Source organism: Chaetomium globosum, genomic scaffold, assembly GCF_000143365.1.
Source record: "Chaetomium globosum CBS 148.51 scaffold_1 genomic scaffold, whole genome shotgun sequence".
Classification (NCBI taxonomy): Eukaryota; Fungi; Ascomycota; class Sordariomycetes; order Sordariales; family Chaetomiaceae; genus Chaetomium; species Chaetomium globosum.
Genome location: NT_165976.1, coordinates 5,308,711 through 5,331,280, shown reverse-complemented (window position 1 = coordinate 5,331,280; position 22,570 = coordinate 5,308,711). Strand labels below are relative to the sequence as shown.

General features: G+C 56.6%; 6 protein-coding genes across 6 annotated transcripts; 3 read left to right on the top strand and 3 right to left on the bottom strand.

Annotated features, from left to right (window-relative positions):
* Positions 1-1,193: 1,193 nt before the first annotated feature.
* On the bottom strand, positions 1,194-1,463 carry CHGG_01727 (uncharacterized protein; the record flags this gene model as incomplete). The annotated part of the gene is made up of 2 exons (XM_001220947.1): positions 1,194-1,354; positions 1,424-1,463. 2 exons carry the CDS (start codon positions 1,461-1,463, stop codon positions 1,194-1,196), a joined length of 201 nt encoding a protein of 66 aa, XP_001220948.1.
* Positions 1,464-1,735: 272 nt separating this feature from the next.
* On the top strand, positions 1,736-3,975 carry CHGG_01726 (uncharacterized protein; the record flags this gene model as incomplete). Its single annotated transcript, XM_001220946.1, has 3 exons — positions 1,736-1,814; positions 1,876-2,504; positions 2,611-3,975. 3 exons carry the CDS (start codon positions 1,736-1,738, stop codon positions 3,973-3,975), a joined length of 2,073 nt encoding a protein of 690 aa, XP_001220947.1.
* A 1,409-nt stretch (positions 3,976-5,384) lies between these two features.
* Positions 5,385-8,929, bottom strand: CHGG_01725 (uncharacterized protein; the record flags this gene model as incomplete). Its single annotated transcript, XM_001220945.1, has 4 exons — positions 5,385-6,365; positions 6,469-8,373; positions 8,475-8,784; positions 8,865-8,929. The coding sequence occupies 4 exons, from the start codon at positions 8,927-8,929 to the stop codon at positions 5,385-5,387; spliced, it is 3,261 nt and encodes a 1,086-aa protein (XP_001220946.1).
* A 1,256-nt stretch (positions 8,930-10,185) lies between these two features.
* On the top strand, positions 10,186-12,461 carry CHGG_01724 (uncharacterized protein; the record flags this gene model as incomplete). The annotated part of the gene is made up of 2 exons (XM_001220944.1): positions 10,186-11,852; positions 12,335-12,461. 2 exons carry the CDS (start codon positions 10,186-10,188, stop codon positions 12,459-12,461), a joined length of 1,794 nt encoding a protein of 597 aa, XP_001220945.1.
* Positions 12,462-12,955: 494 nt separating this feature from the next.
* On the bottom strand, positions 12,956-14,857 carry CHGG_01723 (uncharacterized protein; the record flags this gene model as incomplete). The annotated part of the gene is made up of 5 exons (XM_001220943.1): positions 12,956-13,032; positions 13,092-13,910; positions 13,964-14,373; positions 14,428-14,682; positions 14,757-14,857. The coding sequence occupies 5 exons, from the start codon at positions 14,855-14,857 to the stop codon at positions 12,956-12,958; spliced, it is 1,662 nt and encodes a 553-aa protein (XP_001220944.1).
* Positions 14,858-18,408: 3,551 nt separating this feature from the next.
* CHGG_01722 (uncharacterized protein) lies at positions 18,409-22,226 on the top strand (the record flags this gene model as incomplete). Its single annotated transcript, XM_001220942.1, has 3 exons — positions 18,409-18,411; positions 18,523-21,820; positions 21,883-22,226. The coding sequence occupies 3 exons, from the start codon at positions 18,409-18,411 to the stop codon at positions 22,224-22,226; spliced, it is 3,645 nt and encodes a 1,214-aa protein (XP_001220943.1).
* Between the last annotated feature and the right edge of the window lie 344 nt (positions 22,227-22,570).

Below are 22,570 nucleotides of genomic sequence, written 5' to 3'. Positions count from 1 at the left end.
TGCTGGTTGTAATTCTTCGGCTTTTCTTCTCTTGTTTATATGCTTCGAATTTACATTTCTCGTCGTCAGGCATTACGTGCCCACTTGGCTATCTTTTTCCCCTTTTAGTACCTTTCCTATGAAGTCGGTTCTTAAGATCTTGTTTTCGTTTTTTATTGTTGGGTATGCCACCCACCCCCAACCCCCATCCCCTCCATAACCATAACCCAGAATACCCACCACCCTCCCACCCCCTCCCCCCACACCACACGTACACCTCCACCCCCACCCCCGGCAGCCACACCCACAGCACTAGACCTAGGCACAGCGCGAAACCGCCCCAGCAAAGGCGACGCCTCGGTCGCAGCCAGCAGCCTGCGGTTCTGAGCGCGTTCGGAGCCCTGTTGGAAGGAGAAGACGCGGGAGGCGGCGGGTTGTGGTTGAAGATGGGACTGTGGTTGGGATTGGGATTGGGGTGGGGGGTAGGTTTGTCGGGATTTGGGTTTGGGTTTTGGTTTTGGTTTTGGTTTGGGGGTGGGTTTGGAGGTGTTGTTTGTGGTGGTGCTGCCGGTGATGGTACTGGTGGTCGTGTTGGTGCTGGTTCGGGTGGGGATGGTGAAGGAGGAGGTGGTGGTGGTGCGGCGGCGGTGGGAGGGGGAGAGGCCGAGTCCGCTGTCGAGGCCCCCCGGGTCGGGAGGGGGTTTGCTTTGGGTGATGCCCATTCGAGGGGGTTTGGTCGGTCACGAGAGTTGGTTGTGGCGTTGTGGTGTTCGTTTTGGGTTGGGATGGGTGTAATTGTGGAATCTGGAGTTCGGTTCGGTGGTTACAGGGTTGATGGATGCATGGCTTGTGTTTTGTGATGGCAGATGGTTGGGCTCGCGGGGTATCCGTGTCTTCGCGTGTCGATCGGTGTGGATTCGTGATTTGTTGTCGTCGCTCTTTCACAGTCTCGCATTACTCTGGGCTCCGGAACAGGAAAAAAAAGAAAAGAAAAAAAAGGACAAAGGAGGAAAGTTTAGGCTCCCCCGTCAAAGGTTCCAGGGTCTCGGGATTTCTTGGCCTCGAGTTTGGTGATTGTGTCACGCGAGGCGTCTGTTGGTTGACAGCTTGCCGCGGCCCGTGAGCGGACCCTGCAGGTCCCTCAAGGTTCCCTGCTTCGCGGCCGGAGACCCCTGTAACTAGACCCCTGCTCCGATTAGAGCAATGGCAAGTCTTCAACCTCGGAGGTCGTTACAGTAGAGACCGAATTCAGTGTCCAGATATTTCAATGTTGAAAGATTATCCAACACGGACAGTGCCAGGGGAACTGAGGACCACACGGTGCGCCGGCAACCAACTTTGTAGGGCGACCAGCGCGCTGCGAAAATGGCCGCAGCTGAGACATGGCGGCACAATATCCACTAGCCATTTTCGGCGCCAATCAAACAGGAAACGCATGACCGACCTGGGCGCTTAGGGATAACTAAGAATGTGATTATATACATAGCGTTGGCTAAAAGAGGACAACCCGAGAGTCATATAAGTAGTTTTGCGGAGCCATATATATGCGGCGGTGATCTGACGCTGTGTGGTCGTCGGTGTCTGAGTCGTTAGCTACGCTACGCCACACTGGCTGTGGCTGGAGGGCAGCTGAGACTGAAGAAGTTCAGCCGCAAAACCACCCTGACAGCGAAACATCATACCAACAGCTGACTGTTCTACAGTACTGTAACTGTATATAGACAATCAATCGACTCGATCGCCAACGATAGCACAAATGTCTGCGTCTTTCGGGTCCAACCACCATGGTCTCCAGGTAGGGTACAATTATGGGTCGATCGAGTTCCCCCCGCCGGGTAAGATTACCGTGGCACCGTGCAGAGCCGATGGGATGCCCCACTAATGTTCAGATCTCAGAAAGACGGGAAACGCCGCCGATTCCCTTCGCGACCATCCCCTTCTCCCGCGACCCCGATTTCGTCAACCGTGGAGACATTCTCGATCAAATCGACGAGCGCTGTTTCGAGCTGGCCGGCCGTGTGGCCCTCGTGGGCCTGGGCGGTGTCGGCAAATCGCAGTTGGCCATTGAATATGCGCATCGGATCGCCGCGGGGCATCTTGACAGATGGGTATTTTGGGTCCACGCCGGCACGCAGGCGCGTGTCGAAGAGGGTTTCAGAAAGATTGCCGACAACGTCAAGCTACCAGGCCGAAACCAGCCCGGGGCCGACATCCCACAGCTTGTCTACGGCTGGCTGTCCAACGAGCGGAACGGCAGATGGATCATAATCCTTGACAGCGCTGACGACCGCAATGTATTCTACAGTAGCGACAACGTATGCAACAGGAAACCATTTGCAGACTTCCTACCACAGAGTCGAAACGGGTCGATCATCATCACAACACGCAATAAGGACCTGGCTTCCAGGCTGACCGGACGCCGCCAAAACATCATCGAGGTCGGACCGATGGTGCAGATGGACGCCCTCACGCTCCTGGAGAGGAAGCTGGGATCGATCCTGAATACCGATGCGGCAGCCAAGCTTGTACGCGCGCTCGACTTTATTCCGCTAGCCATCAGCCAGGCTGCCGCCTACATACAGGCAAGGGCACCGCGAAGCTCTCTCGAGAAGTACCTTTCTTGAGTGCCAGGAGACTGAGCGCAAAAAGAGCAGGCTTTTAGAGCATGATGCTGGAGACCTACGTCGGGATGGAGGCGCGTCGAACGCGATTCTCACGACATGGCAGATATCTTTTGACCATATTCGGTCCGAGCGGCCTTCTGCGGCGGATCTCCTTTCGCTTATGAGCTTCTTTGATCGACAAGGCATTCCGGAGTCGCTCCTAAAGTCCTCTAAGCAGACCAAAACCGCAACTCGAGCAAGTGGTTCCGAAGATGCAGAAGACTCAGGATCCGACAGCAGCGATGACGAGATGGACGGTCGGTTCGAAGACGATGTGGCAATATTACGGGACTACGATCTTATCGTCGTGAATGAGGCGGGGGACCAGTTTGAGATGCATGGGCTCGTGCAGCTGTCGATGAGGAAGTGGCTGGAAACGTTTCGGCAGCAGGAGACGTTCAAGCAGCAGTTCATCGAGCAAATGGCAGCGTCATTCCCGACAGGGGAGTACGAGAACTGGGTGAAGTGCTGGAGTCTCTTCGCGCACGTTCAAGTGGCCCTTGGTTACCAACCCAGCGAAGAGACAGTCGAAATATGGGCGACACTTTTGCATAACGGGGGATGGTATGCATGGTCGCAAGGGAGATATGAAGTTGCAGAGCAGATGCTAGGCAAGGCGAGAAATGTTCGCAAGAAAAAGTTGGGTGCAGAGAATATGGCGACTCTTGCAAGTATATCACTATTTGCTCTGGTCCAAATGGACCGCGGCCAGTGGGAGGAGGCCGAGAAGCTGTTTGTGCAGGTGATGGAGACGAGCAAGACCAAGCTCGGGGCCGACCACCCAGACACGCTGACGAGCATGGCCAACCTGGCATCGACATTTTGGAACCAGGGCCGGTGGGAGGAGGCCGAGAAGCTGGACGTGCAGGTGATGGAGACGAGCAAGACCAAGCTCGGGGCCGACCACCCAGACACGCTGACGAGCATGGCCAACCTGGCATCGACATACAGGAACCAGGGCCGGTGGGAGGAGGCCGAGAAGCTGGACGTACAGGTGATGGAGACGAGCAAGACCAAGCTCGGGGCCGACCACCCTTCCACGCTGATGAGCATGGCCAACCTGGCATCGACATTTTGGAACCAGGGCCGGTGGGAGGAGGCCGAGAAGCTGGACGTGCAGGTGATGGAGACGAGCAAGACCAAGCTCGGGGCCGACCACCCAGACACGCTGACGAGCATGAACAACCTTGCGTTTACTTGGAAAGGTCAAGGTCGACACACAGATGCTTTGGCATTGATAGAGGACTGTGCTCAGGCTCAGCAGCGAATCCTTGGCGCAGACCATCCATACACTCGGTCGTCCTTGGCCACTGTAGCTAAGTGGAGTAGCTAGATACCGGTTTTCCTTTTTCCTTTTTTCTTTTTTTAAAGGTATTCTGTGACGAACCTGTCTCTGGACCCGTCCTGTTAGGGTTCAGCTTCGGTTGAAGGTATTCTCTCAAGGGTGCTTAGGTTCGGTGCAGCCAAAAGGTGCACAACAAAGACTTGTCTCAACAGTAGGCTCTCGAGCTTGTAGCGAACTGTAGTTGTGATTGCTAACTGGAGAACTCCCAGAGCTCTCCAGAACGAGTGACTATATACTATCTCGGCCTCTGAGGTACCTTCGTACCTATGCTCCTGGATCGTCTTATCTATCTAACGATCCTGTTCTTACTGGTTACTCTGGGATGGTGAATTCCTCTTCACGATCCGTCCCTGATTGGCCGATGCCGCTCCCAGCGCGGTCCCGCTTAGTTATGCGACCATAACCGTGACATATTGTCACCGACCCTGCAAGTGCACAATACTGTGACGGAAAGCGCACCCAGGGTTGGGGTTGGAGGTGCACTTCCGCATCCGGACTAGCTCCGTTCTGGCCATGCCTTCTCGCGTTGCCAACGCGCTATCTTGTATCTTTCCTCTCTTTCTTCAGCTTTCGATTAGCAGAATTGAGTCAGCATACGCAGTGCCCTTGTGCCTCGCCTAGATGTTACTCGTCCCTCACAAATTATGTATATCTATCGGGTTGTCATCTTCACCTAAGGTTATGTATGTATATAACTAGTTATATTTTTATGATTTGTATACAACTTCGCACGTCCAACGGCGCCTAAAACGGCTAGTTAATGCATTTTGTGCATGCGACATTTCAGCTGCAGCCAGCTTTGCAGCTCACTGGTCTGGTCACTCTACGCTGTGGGCTGCCACCCACTGTGAGTCACAATCACTTCCAAAACTGGCCTGACTGACAATCTTTGAACATTGAAAATCTGGACACTGATTTCGGTCTCTACTGTAACAGGGTCTACTAACTATAGAAATGTTGTTTACAAGACAGGCAAGGGAGCTTCAAGCAGACCACCAACGGCAATACGCCATGGATTTAATGATACCTATGTATTCTAACCACTCATGACAGCCATCTACACCTTCAGCATGCAAAAGTCGGCACTGTAGCCTCAACCACCCTAGGTACCCTGTTTCTGATATTCAATATGTTGTAGTAGCCACTCTAGTTGTTAAGCCAGCACCCAAAGCTCAACGACTCGCACTCAACGCCCCCTTCTAAAAGCCTGAAACTGGCTCTAGCTTCATAAGACACCACCAAGACGAGGACTGCTTAAAAACGCTGACTTGCCTACAGGAAGCCCCCCTCTCACGTAACGCCACAACGCACTCCGTTACCTGGCATTGTCTCCAATCCATATACAACCCCCATCTCTCATTTCTTCACCCCCCCACCCAACATCCTCATCCCCACCATCACCCATTCACCCGCTCAGCCGGTTGACTCAACCGCTGAAACCCCGCCAACACATCCCGATCCACATTAGCCGCCCACTCCGCCTCAAACGCCTGCTCACCCCCCGCGCGCTGGACCAGATCGGCCAGGCGCGCGCGGACAAACTCAAACGTCACCACGCGATGGACGGGGTCCTTGAAGGCGAGCTCGCGCTCATGGACATCGATCGGGGTATCGTACTCGGAGCCGGCGGGCTCGGACCAGACGAGGGAGTCGCGGGCGCCGAGGGGCTGGCCGGAGCCGTCGTCGTCGGCCAGCTCGGTGACGACGCTGGTCCACATGGAGAGGTAGTCCTGCAGGCGGGCGAGGGCGAGGTCCTGGACGGGGGCGGGCAGCTCGCAGAGGCGGGTGAGGGCGAGGCAGGAGAGCTTCTGGCGGTCGACGTCGGCGACGCAGTCGAAGTGCGCGAACCACTGCGTGCCCAGCCAGGCCCAGACCTGGTCGATGGGGCTGCCGAAGCTGGTCAGCATGCGGACGAGCAAGGCCGGGTCGGCGAGGGCGATGCGCGCGAGGATGGCAAAGTAGTCGGCCTCCTTGATGGTGTTGATCTTGCTCGACTTTCGGTTGGGCCCCGTCGTCTGGCTGGCCTCCCACCGGCTGTGCAGCCCCTCGAGGACTTGGCGCAGCACGCCGATCTCGAGCAGGTCCTGGGCGACGAGCGAGACGCCCTGAACGCCACCAAACTCCTCGGCCACGCGGATCACGAGCTCGATCGACTTCGCGCCGAGCTTTGACTGGTCCCGGACCGACGAGTCCAGCGCCTTCGCCAGTCCCGTCAAGGTTGGCCGCCGGAGGGCGTCGCTCAGCATGTCTTGCGGCGCCAGGACGATGTAGTCTTTGGTAATTTCTAAGCACTGATTTGCCACTGCTGACTCGTACTCGAGGAGGGGGAGGGCCAGTTGGACCATCTGCGTGAGGTCTGGGTTGAGTGGCGGTGAGCTCTGCGTCAAGATTGCGTTCCACAGATCGACCGACTCCTCGATTAAGTGCAGATGGAGTGCCGACTCGGGGATTCATCGCGTCGCGAAGCAGCGGGATGATAACGCCGAGGTACCGCTGCGACTCGGCGCGCATGGACGAAACCAAGGCCGACATGATGGCGAGCACCGACTGTTTGATCATGTACTCCTCACTGGCAGCAGACTCCCACAGTTGGGGAAGCGTCACCATTATGGCGTCTCCAAACTGCGATACGTGAGTCTCCATCCGTGTCACGACCGCTCGGACCGTTTCGAGAACCGCCAGCCTCGTTTCGTCGTTCTCCACTTCATTGAGGAGATGGACCAGGAGGTTGAAGGTGTCGGCCGCATAAGGGTAAAAGGCCTCTCCGGTGAACTCAAAGTCGTCGGCTACGTACTTGAGCTGCCGCGCCGCCGTGATGCGGACAACCTCATCGTTGTGCCCGCTGTCGATGTTCAGCAGGTGGCGGTAGATGTCGTACACGACTGGCCTGCTGGCCTGAGAAACCTTGACCGTGATCCACTGGCTGATCAAGATGGCTATCCGACGGCGGAGGATTTTCGCCATCGGGGCCTCAATCTGAGCATCCTTAACCAGGAAGTTGGTTAGGAAGCGGTCAAAGTCGAATTTTTGGTATATGATAGCGGCTGCGCAGCCCAAGGCGCAGTAGGCAGCCTCCTTCGTGATGATGTCCATCTCAACCTTGGTGGCGAGGTCGCAATACGCGAGCAGTGGCTCGCCAAGTTCCTTGTAGTGCGTGAGGAGGTCGAGAAGCAGCCTCTCGGCGCAAGGACGGACCGCCCACTCGTATGCCTGGCCTTCGGTTCTCTCTTGCGCCTCCCACCCTTCCGGGTCCTCCTCCCAGGCCTCGAGGTCAGATTTGCGGAAAATGAACAGTTTGCTGACTATGACCTGCAGCATGTCAAGGAGCATGTCTCTCGACAGGAGCTCCACCTTGAGGGTATGTACAGCTTGCTTTTCTAGCTCCTTGACCTCTGGGCTCCGAAACTTGAAAGTCTGCACCGGTTGGTGCGCGATGGCTAGGCAGCTTCTCAAGAGCAACAGACCCTTGAGCGCGAGCTTCTCATACAGGGGCCCTTCGTGTCTTGCGTTTCCACCGGCGGCCCCGCCCGAAGTCTGCCTGATCCCGCCCGACTTATCAAATACTTCCGAGAATCCTTTGATGAGGCTCCAGTACGCCTTGACCAGAGGAATCGAGTCCGGGAGCACGGGGAAGCTAGCCGGGTGCGTCTCAGACATATCGATATGGAGTTTGGTAAACTGGATGAGGTGCTTGCCGACCATGTCTTGATAGGGAGCCGGAACCCACGAGTCCTGGCTGACACCACTGAGAAACTGGTCGAACTGGGACTGTGACAAAGACCAGAAGCCGCAAACCATGGCGTCGGCATGGGGTTGCTCGTAGCCGACAGTGACCAGCCTCCGTAGAACCTTGAGCGCCATTAGGCTGTTCTCGACGGCGAACCCCACCGTGGCATCGTCGCCGCGGCCCTTCATCCACAACTCTTGCCAATATGCCGTCTTCTCCGTATATATGCTGCCGAGCACCTGCACGAGCTCCGGCGTAACGGCCTGCAGGGCGGTCTGTGACTTACGCAGCCGGGCCGTGCTCATCTCCTTGACGATGCGGAGGAGCACCAGTAAGGCACCGCGCAGCTGCAGCGGGTTCGATGCATTGGACGACTTGGTCAGCTCGATGAGGGTGGAAAAGGCATCGGGCCACTCGTCCGGGTAGTCTATCCGAACGATCTTGGCGGTGACGAGCGCGTTGTGCAGCGCTAGGGTCCTATCTTCCTCCCCGAGCGAGCCCTGTAGTAGTCGCGACCGTATCGCCCGTTTGTTGTCGGGCCTGATGGAGTTCTTGGCCGCGTTCTGCTGATGCCTCCAGTATTTGTCGATGCCATTTCTGAGGAGAATGATGGCGAGAAAACGGACTTGTTTGTCATGGGTTGTGTCGAGGTAAATTGTCTGTAGAGGGGAAGGCCCGCTCGAATCAGCGAAAGGAACCTTTTTGCAGAAACCTCGATGCCCCGTCCCCCGGCAGGGAGGAGCGCAAAGTTAAAAGTTACCTGGAGATGGGTGTAATAATCCGGGTGGGATTCCCATGTCTGAAGCTGCTGGCCAGCCGACTGCCTCTGGGAATGGTCGGTCGAAGTGCCGGCACTGGAGAGCGCCTTCACCAGCTCCCACTGATTTAGCGGGGCGGCCTCGCCAGCGACTTCGATTGCGAAGCTCATCCCGCCGTTTGGAGGAGGAGGAGCATGTATGAATCGGCGCGATCTCGGTAGCAAGAGCTGTAGCTGGCGTAGAAATGTGAAAAGTAAACGATGGAGGGACTTGACGGCGACCTCTAGGGCCCTCGGCGTCGTCAACAAATACCTATGCCGCAGATCGAGTTGGTGTCTTCACTTGATGAACCTTCCATTGGGCTGCAGGAAGGTGGTGGGGTTCAAGCTCACAGCGGATGGAGGGGCAGATGGACCCACTCCCACAGCAGGCCGCCAAGTTTCGACGCCAGGCACATCAGGATGCCTTCATTGAATACAAAATAACAAGTTGTCTAATCTATAGTTAATTGCATCTTTGGTCCTTTTTGCTTCTTTTTATTTTATCTTACTTTATTTTCAACCGGAGCCAAAGTTGAGTCATGGAAGCCCAGTTAGCTCATCTGTAATCTCTGCCGATTTTGCCTACTGGCGGCTGGTTGACCAGGTGTTTTGTACACACAGCACACTCCAGCTTCACCCCTTATTCCATTTGTGTAAACAGACACGCCAAAATTAAGACGGTCGCGGTATGGAGGACGTAGCCCGCCGCATATCTACTTAGTGCCTCCTATAGACGGTCAACATGCGCGGGGACATCTCGGGATCAAGTTTCGCGCCTGTAGTGTCCTATTGCCTCTATAGCAACGAGTTCGTGGATATGATGGGACCGCTTTCGGTGAACTTCTGCGCCTGGTTGAAGAAGCTGGTGTTGGCATCGAGGTCCTCGGCGTCATCCGGAGAGCATTCGATGATAAGCCAAGCCGTTAGGTCTCTTATAAGAAACAGAAAGAAGAATGGCCAAGCTGGCCCAGGGGATAAGATAATTAGTTAAGTGATTGAAGAACGACAGCCAGAGTTATAAGCAGCCTAACCAAAAATGATGCGGATATCGACTAATGGGTTGTCTGGGAAGGTGCGTTGACAAAAAGAGCCCGATTCGAGGCGACTTGAAACAGCTAGCAACGACCGGGGCCAGTCCCTTAGGTCCCTTACCGTTCCTGTTGTTGAAGGAAACGATCCATCTTGCAGTCGCAATGCGTGGCCTCGGGCCATGGCGGTGGCATGTGCTCTGGCGATCCAGATATGAAAGCAAGGATGGAAGGAACTGCATTTCTCGGCGGTTCCAAGGGTTGCATTCCCTCCGACTTACTGGGCGGGGCCTAGTCATAGTCCGCTCGATGGGCGCCAGACTGTTATCTGAATTTAGAAAGAGAGAGGGCATCGTCCATAAAATGCAGGTATGAAGTACAATTTAGTTAACTAGTTAGTTAGTTACTCCTTTTACATCTGGATAAGGTAAGTGGATAAGCGGGTCTGCACCCCGGACCGCCAAGCGAACGGGCCGGCTTTCAGCTGCAACCAACCTCGGCTCCCCGGTTCTCGCGCTGGGCCCGTCCCATTCATCAACCGACCGAGCACCCGCGACCTTGCCATCCCGAGCAACCAACCCAACAATGCCCTTCAACCCCCGAGGAGAGGCTTCACCGGGCTCAAGACCAACAACTCCGATACGATGAGCGACCCAAGTCCAAAGGGGAAGGGAAACACCCCGAACGGCGGCAGCATCGCGACCACCACCACCACAACTCCCTCTACCATCAACAACACCACCGCCAAACCCACCGCCCCCATCCCCAATCCAACTCCGACTCCCAATCCCAACCCCATCACGACCCCCCCAACCACAACCACCACCCCCAATACCAACCCCAACCCCAACACCTTCGCCCTCGCGCAACTTCGCCTCGCCGCCCGACGCGCCACCCTCGAAGCCGACGCGGCCGCGCGCCACGCAGCGCAACAGTCCGCCTCGCAACTGCGCACGCGCATCGCCGCCGCCCAGTCACCACTGCTCCGGCGGCTGGGCACGTCGACTCTTTCGCTGTGGGACGCCATCTCGGGCCGCGAGGGCACGCGCCCCGCGTTCCGGGTCGGCCAGGTGGATGCCGAGTTGCTGGATGAGGAGCTGGTCGGGTTGTTGAGGGGCCAGGTGGGGGATGCGTTGCGGTATGTGGGGGGTGGGGTGGGGGGTGGGGGGGGAGGTGCTGGTGGTGCTGGGGGGAGTGCGGTGTTGCATGATTGGGAGGCGGAGGTTTCGTTGGTGTTGAGGGCTGTGTTGTTTAAGTTGACGGTGTGGGACCATGACGCGACGTACGGGGCGGCGCTGCAGAATTTGAGGTATACCGATGCGAGGCGTGATGGGCCGGGGCTGGTGCCGCCGAGTAAGTGGCAAAAGTCGTTGTATGGGCTGGTGACGGTGGGGGGGAGGTATTTGTGGGCGAAGTGGGAGGATTGGTTGCTGGAGCAGGACGATGGGTTCCAGGGGCCGAGTCCGGGCGCGCAGAGGCTCGCGAGGTGGAGCTCGATGCTGTCGACCATGCACGCGTCCGCGGCGTTTGCCTCCTTCCTCGTGTTCTTGTTGCATGGGAGGTACAGGACGCTGCTGGACCGGGTGCTGCGGATGCGCCTGGCTCCGCCGACCAGTCAGGTCAGTCGGGAGGTGTCGTTCGAGTATCTCAACCGGCAGCTCGTGTGGCACGCTTTTACCGAATTTCTGCTTTTCGTGCTGCCCTTGGTGGGCATTAACCGGTGGAGGCGGTGGCTGGCACGGACATGGCGCAAGACAAAGAAGATCATGACTACGGGTGCTGAGGGCGCCGACGAGAAGAAGGGCGAATATTCCTTCCTACCAGAACGGACATGCGCCATCTGCTATCAAGACCAAAACTCAGTGTCTAGCGAGAACGACCTCATGGCCGCAACCTCGAGCGGCGTTGTCGGCTCGGCGCAGACGGACATCACAAACCCCTACGCAACCATCCCGTGCGGATGTATCTACTGCTTCGTCTGCCTAACGACACGGATAGAAAGGGAGGAAGGCGAAGGGTGGTCCTGTCTGCGATGCGGCGAACTGGTCAAGGAATGCAGGCCCTGGAGCGGAGACGTGCTGGAGCCCGAAGTGAAACCGCCCGCCGCCAAAACGGTGGTATTCGCCGACGACGTCAAGACCACGTCGGATAATGGAGAATATGGAGAGGATAATGAAGGATATGGAGAGGAAGAGAGTTCGCAGGTCCTGGTCGAGGCGGACCCGGACGGCAGCGTGGAGGATATCCGCCCGCAAACACCCAGCGTCGCGTCTTATCAAGCCGATGGTTCGGGGGGATCTGAGTCGGGAGAGTATGACGCAGCAGAGGACGGACTGAGTGATGATGATCTGGACAGGTAACAGCAGATCTGTTCCTGTTCACGACCAACACATGTGACGCTGAGGCTCTATCTAGCATTACATGCTGTCTCAGCTTAATAGGGAGGCTATATATGACCTTGTAGAATACCAAACATTTAATTCAGTTCAACCAGGCCACGGAACGTGATAGCTACCTATCAATCATAGGATGAAAAAGAGAACCCACACACACTCCTCAACAGAACGAACGCCCTGATCCGCTCCCAACTCTATCATCCCATCATCCACCTGCCGAACCAGCACAAAACACGACGGGGACATGTGCATTCCCACAAGGCGGTCCCAACCCTGCGACACGAAGCGCCGCATGTGTCAGGACCCGCCGGCCCGCCACCCAGGCCGCGCCACGCTTGCTCACGGCATTCCATTGGCCCCTTCGAATTTCAAGCTTACTTTGGCGAGGGCGGCACAGACGGGAAAGAAGGAGGAAGTCGTCATGTCCGTGCCGGTTGTCAAGCACTCTTAGTTCGGCCAAGAAATTCACAGCCGTGTTCGGTTTCGGTCTCTCCGCCGCCCAGGTGCTGCTCGTCAGCCTCTAGCTCACTAGTTTCTAGCCGGCCTCGCGTGGTGGTCCGATGAAAGTCAAGACCGTTTCGTCGATAAAATTCGATGTATTTGGCAAATATGCAGGTAGTTATGTAGTAGCTAGAGTTTATACTCCATGGTATATCCAAACATAAACAGGAATGGGAAAAAAAATGAAGACGGCCCCCCGTAGCATCCCCATAACCGCATCTCCCCTTAACGGAAGTGCGGCAACTTTTCTGACGTTATATAACCGACTGAGCCCGTCTCAGTACAGCTTCGCCTAGTGAGTGTAAAAACTGGCGCAGAATTCCTCTCCTGGTATCGTCCACCCTCCCCGTAAAATGGCAACTCCTCGGCCCCTATCACCATATCCCTTGGCGGAAAAAGTTGCAAGGTAGGAATCGGTGTGATTTGGTTTGTTGGTGGCTGAGATAACCCCAAGCATCGCCACCGGCTCTTCCCAGGGAGTGAAGAAGTTGGGCGTAAATTATCAAAATATGTACAATTAGAAGTGTTCCTTCCAGAAGCGGAAACGGACTTCGCGAACGGTAGCTTCCTTTGCCGCCTTGTGGATGTCGCGAGCTGTTTCAATGTTAGCGGCGATGCTCGTGGTACAGGGGTGAGGTGGATCAAGCACTTACCAGCTGCCGAGGGACCGCAGAAATACACACCCACGGTGGTCCTCATGTTGCCCTCTAGGCCGTTCAGGTAGGTCCGGTCTAGGATACCGTCGCGCATGCCCGTGAAGAGCTTGCCGAAGTTGGGGCGGCCAAAGTTCGTCCGAGCCTTCAACTCGGTGAGCGGATCCAAGTCGGCGCCGACACTGTTGAGCACAATATTTTGCGTGGTATCCATGTCGAGCTTCTGCGTGAGGTAGGTGTGGATCTTGAGGAACTCAATGCCACTCGAGCCGGGGACGCGAGCGGCTTCGCTAGACTGCTGCTCCAGGGATGAGAGCAACGTCTGGAACCACTCGAATGAGCTGGTGTCCTTGCACACCCAGATGAACTCGACACGGCGCAGCCGAGTCGGCGGGTTCGGCCCATTCCTCAAGTGCCAGATGTTCTTGAGAATGGAAGCCCACGGCGTGACACCGATACCCGTCCCGATCAGCACCGCAATTTCGTTCTCGAACACATCCTCGGCCGGAGCACCATACGGTCCGTCGATGCGGAGCGACGGCATCGCCTGACCGTTCTGGAGCGCCACTTCGTACATGCCCATGGGGTCGACGCCTTCGTAGAGCTTGCTTTGCGCCGCGCCGGCACCCACTCTGTCTCCGAGCGCCCGGGTGAAGTCACCCACTTGTCGGATATGGACCGAGACGTAGGGGTCGTAAGGGCAAGATGTGATGGTGAACGGGTGCCATTGATACTTAGACACTTCAGGCACCTGAAGGAAGAGCCATTGGCCGGCCTTGTACTTGAATGACGGCTTGTTGAACTGGATCTCAACCACGTCTGGAAAATGTTAGATGTCATAATTCTTGTCAAACGTTCGGGGATTTGCTTACCGTAAGGATGCCTGATAACGCGGGTGATCTTGGTCTCACGCATGGCGCGGATCTCGCGGTACAGCCGCTCGAGGAGATAGAAGGCACCGGTCCACAGTTCCCATCTCCAGCCAAGATAACCGATACAATGCGTCCAGTACTCATCGCCCGCAAACGGAGAGTATCCTTCGGCCGTGTCTCGGACGAAACAGCCAACCGTGTGCGTGTACAGAGCGAGGAAAAAAGGAATAAAGAGGTGGTGCATGTACCAAAACGTCTCGAAAGATTGCTGTCTGATACGATGGTGCGCTGTTGTGTACATCAGGAGCATGCACAGGAGCATGACGTGACCGGTAATACCACCGGGCTGGACGTAGTGGATTTGCACCGCCGTCACTGGGCGAACTTGGCCCTTCTCAACATTGTAGAAGCTGGGCCGTTGTTAATTTAAAAAAGGAGTCTGCTGGATAGGTGATGCAACCTACTTGACATAATGCGAAGTCGTGTGGATGATGGTGAACAGCAGCATCGAATAGGCGAGCTGCCGGTGCATCCAAATGTTTTCATCCAGCGGGATGAATCTGATTTTGGGTCGGATGAACCGCATGATGGTTCTGCAGACAGGGAGCAGAATAAGCATCCCGTCCACGCTCAGCACCAAACCAGCACCTCGTGACATCCACACGGAGTACTGAAGTGTGTTGAGACCCGCTAGGCGCGGATCGGCCGCTTGCTTCCACCTGCACGTCTCATGTATCAGCCATGATTCAGACAATAACTCCACGCCACAATTCGCACCCGAGGGAGTGCGTACCATCCATAGGCGAAGATGCCCCAGTGGAATACCCAAAAAAGGAAATGGAAGAGCAGTTTGGTTGGCGTGAACTGCTTCTTCAGCAATGTGAGGAACGCCATCTTGCCGACTGGTTCCCCCTCTTATCCCCGTACGGTACACGGTATATCAAATGTCGACCTGCGACTAGGATGCCGTCGACTCCTTCGGCTCGAGCCGGTCCCGGGATGTTGTGTGGAAGGTGGCCTCGTGGGCAATCGAACTGGTTGTGGGGCGGTGGGAAGGATGGCGGCTCAGTCTCGGATGTCCAATCTCTTGCCCCTCTCGGTATTAAGACTTATCAAGTCGTCGTACTATCCAAAACAAACAAAGACGAATCGAACCCGGCGACAGCGACGACACAAACAACGGAACCGAGGCTAGAAGCCCGAAGAAGCGAAAACAAAAGAGTGGTCTGAGCCAGCAGCTGAAGAAAGGAAGGACGGAGACGAGAGGCACTCGTTGAAGAGGTCCCGGTTCTTTACCTCGCCAAGTGAGGGACAGGAAGAGAAGGGACAGAAGAACGGGCGAGGGACGAGGTAATGAGTGGCGGGAGCCTGGTCATAAGCGACCGGCTCCAGCGCGCGCCGAGGACGGGAAACCAGATGATGCAACGCCCTCTCCCACCCACACTGCGCAACACGGATGCGGACAAGGTACAAGGGACGGTAGGGGCCCGGATGCAACGGCAGCAAAGCCGTGCCCTTTCACTTCCTCCGTCTCTCCACGGATCTCCCTGTCGTGTTGTGCAAGGACTCGAGCCGTTCTGATGGATCGCAGGGGGGGGCTTGAAACTTCCAGACTCTGTGGTGTGGGTTTGGAAAGGGTTCTTTCTTCCTAGCTTTCGCCCCTTCCGCGTGGCGACGGTCGTGTCCTGATGGGGCGACAGGGACGGGGCAAGACAAGGGCGAATATGGTGGGAAGATCAGACGTTGGAGACGGTTTCGCGGTTGAGAGGTCTGTGTCAGGTTTCTGGGCCCAACAGAGCGTCGCTATCAGACAGATGGGAATTTCCGTTAGGCAATGCGAGTAAGTTGAGACGACAGATGTTAGAGCCGCTTTGACCGAGGGGTTGCTGGAGGCGACCTTTGGTGTTTCGTCTGGGCAGGGGTCCGTAGTGGAATCAAAGTGCACCGAATAACTAAGTCGCAACGGGGAAGACAGGTAAGGGCCTGCGAGACAGAAAAAAATATGGAAATTTTTCAATCTTCAATCCGAGGTGATTAACATCGTGACAATCCCATGGGGTATTGCGGCGAAGGGAATAGGTGAGAGTCGAGAGAGATAGGTCAGGTCGAGGTTTCGGTCGTTAACGGCGAGGCGGCGGCCCTCGACTAAGAATAGCCAGGGGTGCCATGCCTGGGGCAAGGCACATGCTATCGGCAGCCAAGACCTCCTGGCGCTTAAAGATCAGGGCCTCGAGCTCTGGATTTGTTCCAGCAAAAATGCCGTGGCACGCTAGGCGGATTTGGAAGTAGCGTCCGGGAGACGGGCAATTCAAACCAATAAAATCTCAATGTGCGACGAGCACCTTGCTCGACTCTGCCTAATGCGGGTTAGCGCCGGTGTTGCGCGACCCCGGCTGCACTTCACACGGGCTTGTCTCGGCAAGCTGCATTTCCGCATCGACATTCGCACTTCACCTCCCCTCGAGGGTACACAATGAAGTGGGCAAATGACTGCCCGCAGGCTTGGCCGTCTCAACTCCAAAAGCTATCACCACCCGGCCACCGCCCTAGGGTCAAAGTCGTATTTCCGGCGGTCAGCCCATACAGTTGCTAGGTGGGCTGACTCTCCCCCAACAACGCCGGATTCCCGAGATGCCGTGTTGACGATGTAGACGAGGTAGTCTGATGCTTCTCTCATCAACCTGGCTCGGCTTATGGAATGGAGTGAATGGGTCCGAGACATTGCGCAACATGAGACAAATAAAACGGTGCAATCTGTCCGGAGTATCATCGATCTCAAGTCTCGTGTGGGCAAGCCATGTCCCCAATAACGACGAGCCTCGAGGATGAAATGCTGCGTTGGCTTCCAATTGGAATACTTGCCGACACCATGTCTCGGCCGGGATTACGCGAAAAGCTTGCTTCATTTGACTAGATAATGTATCCATACATAGAATGCAGAGGCTAGTGATTTCAGACATGTTCGAGGGAGGCACGGACTTCCAGGATACGAAACAAAGCATCTGATGACGGGCACGCCGTGGGGGGACATCCACTTCGGGTTACTGCCGGGCGCGGAAACAAGATCCAGCGCTCTCAAGCTTCGAAGAAATGCCATGTTGATTGTCGAGAAACAGAATGCAGGCATCAGCGGCTATCAGAAACTCGGGATGCGCCGCAGGTTGTGATTCTCTGTAACTAGTGTCGCAGTCGGCTGCTCATACTCTCAACGCCGCGCCATTGCCATCCCGGCTCCAGATCTTTTGTGAAACCGAGAATCCCGGAAAATCCAGTCGCAGGCTGAAAGCAAGAACACGAACGGCTGTGACGGCAGGCGGAGGTCGCTGTGCCTGTGTGCTCTTGTGGAAGAAGGGGTATGCGAGGGGGTGCTTGGGTCGAGGGAGGGCGAGTCTGTCCATTGTGGAGGTTAAGCGGGACCGTGATGGACCACCTGGCTCCCTACCAACTGAACCGCAGAACGGGCAGACGACGACAAGAACAACGACGGCTCGATGTATTCACAATCTCAAAGTTTGTTGTCAAGCCGATCTCATCTGAAAAGACATGGTCTTAAATAAGGTTGTTTGTGACCACCTGCATCTGTCTGCACACCATCCTGGCCAAAGGGCTGCCCTGGACGATCCGGGTCGCGCCGCACGTGGGGAATCGTACGATTTTTGCGTCTTCTCAGACAGACACCAAGCCAGCCAGCAAAGGCGCTCAGCCCGGCCGCCGTCTTGGTATAAATGCTCTCAACGACCCTCGTTTCTGTTGCTCTTTTGTTTTTGGGTTCACGTCGGGTGCCTGGTCCGTTGTTCACGGCGCTGGATGGCATCTGGAGCTTCAACGGACTCACCCCGTAGCTCCAAGTATTCAGAATTGTAACCTTGAGGTTAAGGACGGGAGTGAGGACACGCAAATTGGCATTAGCCACAGGTTGTCGAGAAAGAGCGCGGTCGTGGCTGGAGAGAACAGCTGCTCTCGTCCTGGGCGATGCCTGGTTTGTCATTCCAGAGGCTTGCGCGGCGGCCCCTCCGACAGTTGTGGCTGAGCGCAACTGACGCATGCTCTGGTGGGGCTGTCAGAGGTCAGAAGTGCTTTGATTGGCTTGTACCTTGAATGGCAACGCCCTCAGGCCCCAGCTGCCCGCAGTCAGGCTTGCCCCACCAATTTTTTGGCGGCCTTTCGTCACTTCGCAGAAGGGGCTCCATCCTGCAAGGAGAACCATCAGGCACCATTAGCCCCAGGGATTACCTCCAGGGCTCTGAAAGGAACGGGAACATTGCCGCAGGCACTGTAGATGCCAGAAACAAACACAAACACCTCGCCGCCAGAACATTGTGCTGCCAGCCCATTCACCACCTCCCACAACCCCTCGAACCGCAACCTTTGCAGACTAGGTTGCTGGCCCGTAAAATCAATTTAATTGCTGGTATTTCGAAGAGCACGCGCATGATAGACCCACCATGGTGAGCACCACCCCCTTTCAGGACGACACCCCGTCCGGACCCGGCGCCCGGCGCCCGGTGTTCGGCCCCGGATACGAGAGTGGGCATCGCTGACGGCGCCCTAAAACACAGGGTATCACTCGACGTGCAAAAGATAAGGCCGCGCGGGCCGAGCGCTCTGGCGGCGGGGGCGGCGGCTCAAGCAAGCCCAAGAAGGCAACGTTCGATACTACAAAAAAGAAGGAGATTGGCGTGTCGGACTTGACGCTGCTGCGGACGGTGTCTAACGAGGCCATCAACGAGAATCTGAAGAAGCGTTTCGAGGGCGCCGAGATCTACACCTACATTGGCCATGTCTTGGTTTCCGTCAACCCCTTTCGCGACCTCGGCATCTACACCGACCAGGTCCTCGACAGCTACCGGGGGAAGAACCGTCTGGAGATGCCCCCACACGTCTTCGCCATTGCCGAGTCCGCCTATTACAACATGAAAGCGTACAAGGAGAACCAGTGCGTGATTATCTCGGGCGAGTCCGGTGCCGGCAAGACCGAGGCGGCCAAGCGCATTATGCAGTACATCGCCAATGTGTCGGGGGGAGGCGAGACGGGTGATATTCAGCAAATCAAGGACATGGTATTAGCTACTAACCCCTTGCTCGAATCGTTTGGCAACGCGAAGACGCTGCGGAACAACAACTCGTCACGCTTCGGCAAGTATCTACAGATTCACTTCAACGCCCAGGGCGAGCCGGTCGGCGCCGACATCACAAACTACCTTCTCGAGAAGTCGCGGGTGGTGGGCCAGATTGTCAACGAGCGCAACTTCCACATCTTCTACCAGTTCACCAAGGGAGCGTCGCAACATTACCGCGAGACCTTTGGTATCCAGAAGCCCGAGACGTACATCTACACCAGCAGGTCCAAGTGCTTCAACGTCGACGGGATCGACGACTTGGCCGAATACCAGGATACGCTTAATGCCATGAAGGTTATTGGACTCTCGCAGGCAGAGCAGGACAACATCTTCCGGATGCTGGCCGCCATCCTTTGGACCGGTAACCTCGTCTTCCGCGAGGATGATAACGGATATGCGGCTGTGTCGGATCAGTCGGTTGTGGATTTCTTGGCTTACCTCCTCGAAGTCGACCCGGCCCGCCTCGTCCACGCCATCACGATCCGCGTTCTCACACCGAGGAACGGGGAGGTGATCGAGTCCCCCGCCAACGTGGCCCAAGCGACAGCGACCAGAGACGCTCTCGCCAAGGCCATCTACTACAACCTATTCGACTGGATCGTGGAACGAGTAAACCAGTCTCTGAGGGCGCGGCAGGCTGCCGCCAACTCGATCGGTATTTTGGACATTTACGGTTTCGAGATTTTCGAGAAGAACAGCTTCGAGCAGCTGTGTATCAACTATGTGAACGAGAAGCTGCAACAGATCTTCATCCAGTTGACCCTGAAAGCGGAACAAGACGAGTACGCGCGGGAGCAAATCAAGTGGACCCCTATTTCCTACTTCGACAACAAGATCGTGTGCGACCTGATCGAGTCCGTCAGGCCGCCCGGTGTCTTCTCCGCCATGAAGGATGCGACCAAGACGGCCCATGCGGACCCCGCTGCTTGCGATCGCACATTCATGCAAAGCATCAATGGCATGTCGAATCCCCACCTGACCCCTCGACAGGGTAACTTTATCATTAAGCACTACGCCGGCGACGTCACGTACACAGTCGACGGTATCACGGATAAGAACAAGGATCAGCTTCTGAAGGGCATCCTCAATCTCGTCCAGGGCAGCCAGAACAAGTTCCTCCACGATATCTTCCCCCAACAGGTGGACCAGGACAACCGGAAGCAACCTCCTTCAGCGGGCGACAGGATCAAGACTTCTGCCAACGCGTTGGTGGAGACACTAATGAAATGCCAACCTTCCTACATCCGAACCATCAAGCCCAACGAGAACAAGTCGCCGACCGAGTACAACGTTCCTAATGTTCTCCACCAGATCAAGTATCTGGGTCTCCAAGAAAACGTACGCATCCGGCGTGCTGGCTTCGCCTACCGCCAGTCGTTCGAAAAGTTTGTCGATCGGTTCTTCTTGCTCTCTCCCGCGACGTCGTACGCTGGCGAGTACACCTGGCAGGGTTCCTACGAAGCTGCCGTTAAACAGATCCTCAAGGACACGAGCATCCCCCAGGAGGAATGGCAGCTCGGCGTGACGAAGGCCTTTATCAAATCGCCCGAGACCCTGTTCGCGCTAGAGCACATGCGAGACCGGTACTGGCACAACATGGCGACGCGTATCCAGCGTATGTGGCGAGCCTACCTCGCGTACAGGGCCGAGTCTGCGACGCGTATCCAACGGTTCTGGAGGAAGAAGCGGACCGGCGCTGAGTACCTCCAACTCCGGGACGATGGCCACAGGGTGCTCCAGGGCCGGAAAGAACGCAGGCGGATGAGTATACTAGGCTCCCGGCGCTTCCTCGGCGACTATCTCGGGATCAACGCGAGCACCGGCCCCGGAGCGCAGATGCGGAACGGCATGCAGCTAGGGAACAACGAACGAGCCGTCTTCTCCTGCCGTGGTGAGGTTCTCGAGGCAAAGTTTGGTCGGTCCAGCAAGCCCAGTCCCAGAACCATTGTGGTCACCAACAACAAGTTTTACGTCGTGGCTCTGGTGATGGGCCAAAACAACCAGCCCCAGGTCATACTTGAGCGTTCTTTCCCATTGGGGGCAATCAAGTTCATTAGCACATCCACAGCGCGGGACGACTGGTTCTCCCTGGGCGTGGGGTCACAGCAAGAGGCTGATCCGCTGCTGAACTGTGTTCTCAAAACGGAGATGTTCACGCAGATGAAGAGGGTAATGCCAGGCGGGTTCAACTTGAAAATTGGAGACACTATCGAGTATGCAAAGAAGCCTGGTAAAATGCAACTCGTCAAGGTCCTAAAGGACGCGCCGACTCCGCATGATTTCTACAAGAGTGGCGCGGTACATACACAACAGGGAGAGCCGCCAAACTCGGTCTCGCGGCCAACGCCCAAGGGCAAGCCCGTCCCCCCGAGGCCGATCACCCGGGGCAAGCTGATCAAGCCCGGCGGTCCGGGCGGCAGGCCCTCAAGGGTTCCTGTCAACCGCACGCCCCAGCCCCGGCCGTCGGGCGCTTCCGCGGCGACCACATCAAGGCCAGTCCCGCAACCTCATCCGGCGGCGGCGGCGGCAGCGGCGGCGTCCGTTAGCATCCCCTCCCACACCCGGCAGAAGTCCAACTCGTCGGCCGTCCGCGCGCCTCCCCCTCCGCCCCCTGCCGCGCCCCCCGCGAAGCCAAAGATCATGGCCAAGGTCCTGTACGATTTTGCCGGCCAACGAGAAAATGAGCTGTCCATTCAGGCGGGCCAAGTGATCGAAATCGTCCAGAAGGAGAACAACGGTAAGTTTTTAACGCCTAAACTGTCCATCCCAGTACCATGCTAACCGATCGATCCGTAATAGGCTGGTGGCTCGCGAAGCTTTCCGGGGGACAGGCGTGGGTGCCGGCGGCGTACGTCGAAGAGCAAGAAGCGGCGCCGGTGCCGGCCCCTCGGCCCCCGCCGCCCCCGCCGGCAGCCGCGAACGGGGCGCGCGCGAAGCCGGCCGCACCGCAACCCCCGGCCAAGCGCCCGGCGGCGGGAAGGAAGCCGGCCGCGCTGCAGGGCCGCGATTCGGCTATGAGCATGAACGGGTCGGATAGCAGCAGGAGCAGCACGCCCACGCCGAGCCTGGGCGGGAGCTTGGCAGATGCGCTGCTCGCGAGGAAGAACGCCATGGCGAAGAAGGATGATGATGATGACTGGTAGATAGTTAGCGTTCTTGGTTTTTGAGTTGGTGGTGAATGGCAAGGCGCGGCGCGTTTGGTCGATAGCGATAGACTGGCTTGTCAGGTCAGGGCCCCCAAGCCTCTGTGATGTGTTGGTGTCACGGTCATCAGATAAATTTGTGGAGACGGTCCTTGTAAATCTATCTATGTGACGAGCCGGTTTGATCTCTATTGTTTTGTCTAATTTTGATGGGTTCGAATGTCAGGTTCTTTCGCCTTAAGCCTGTTCACACATCGTCCTCCCTCGTCAGCACCTTACGCCTCCGGATCAGCTCCGCCAGAGGGACATCCTCATCATCGGCCCGCGCGGGTACGAACTCTCCT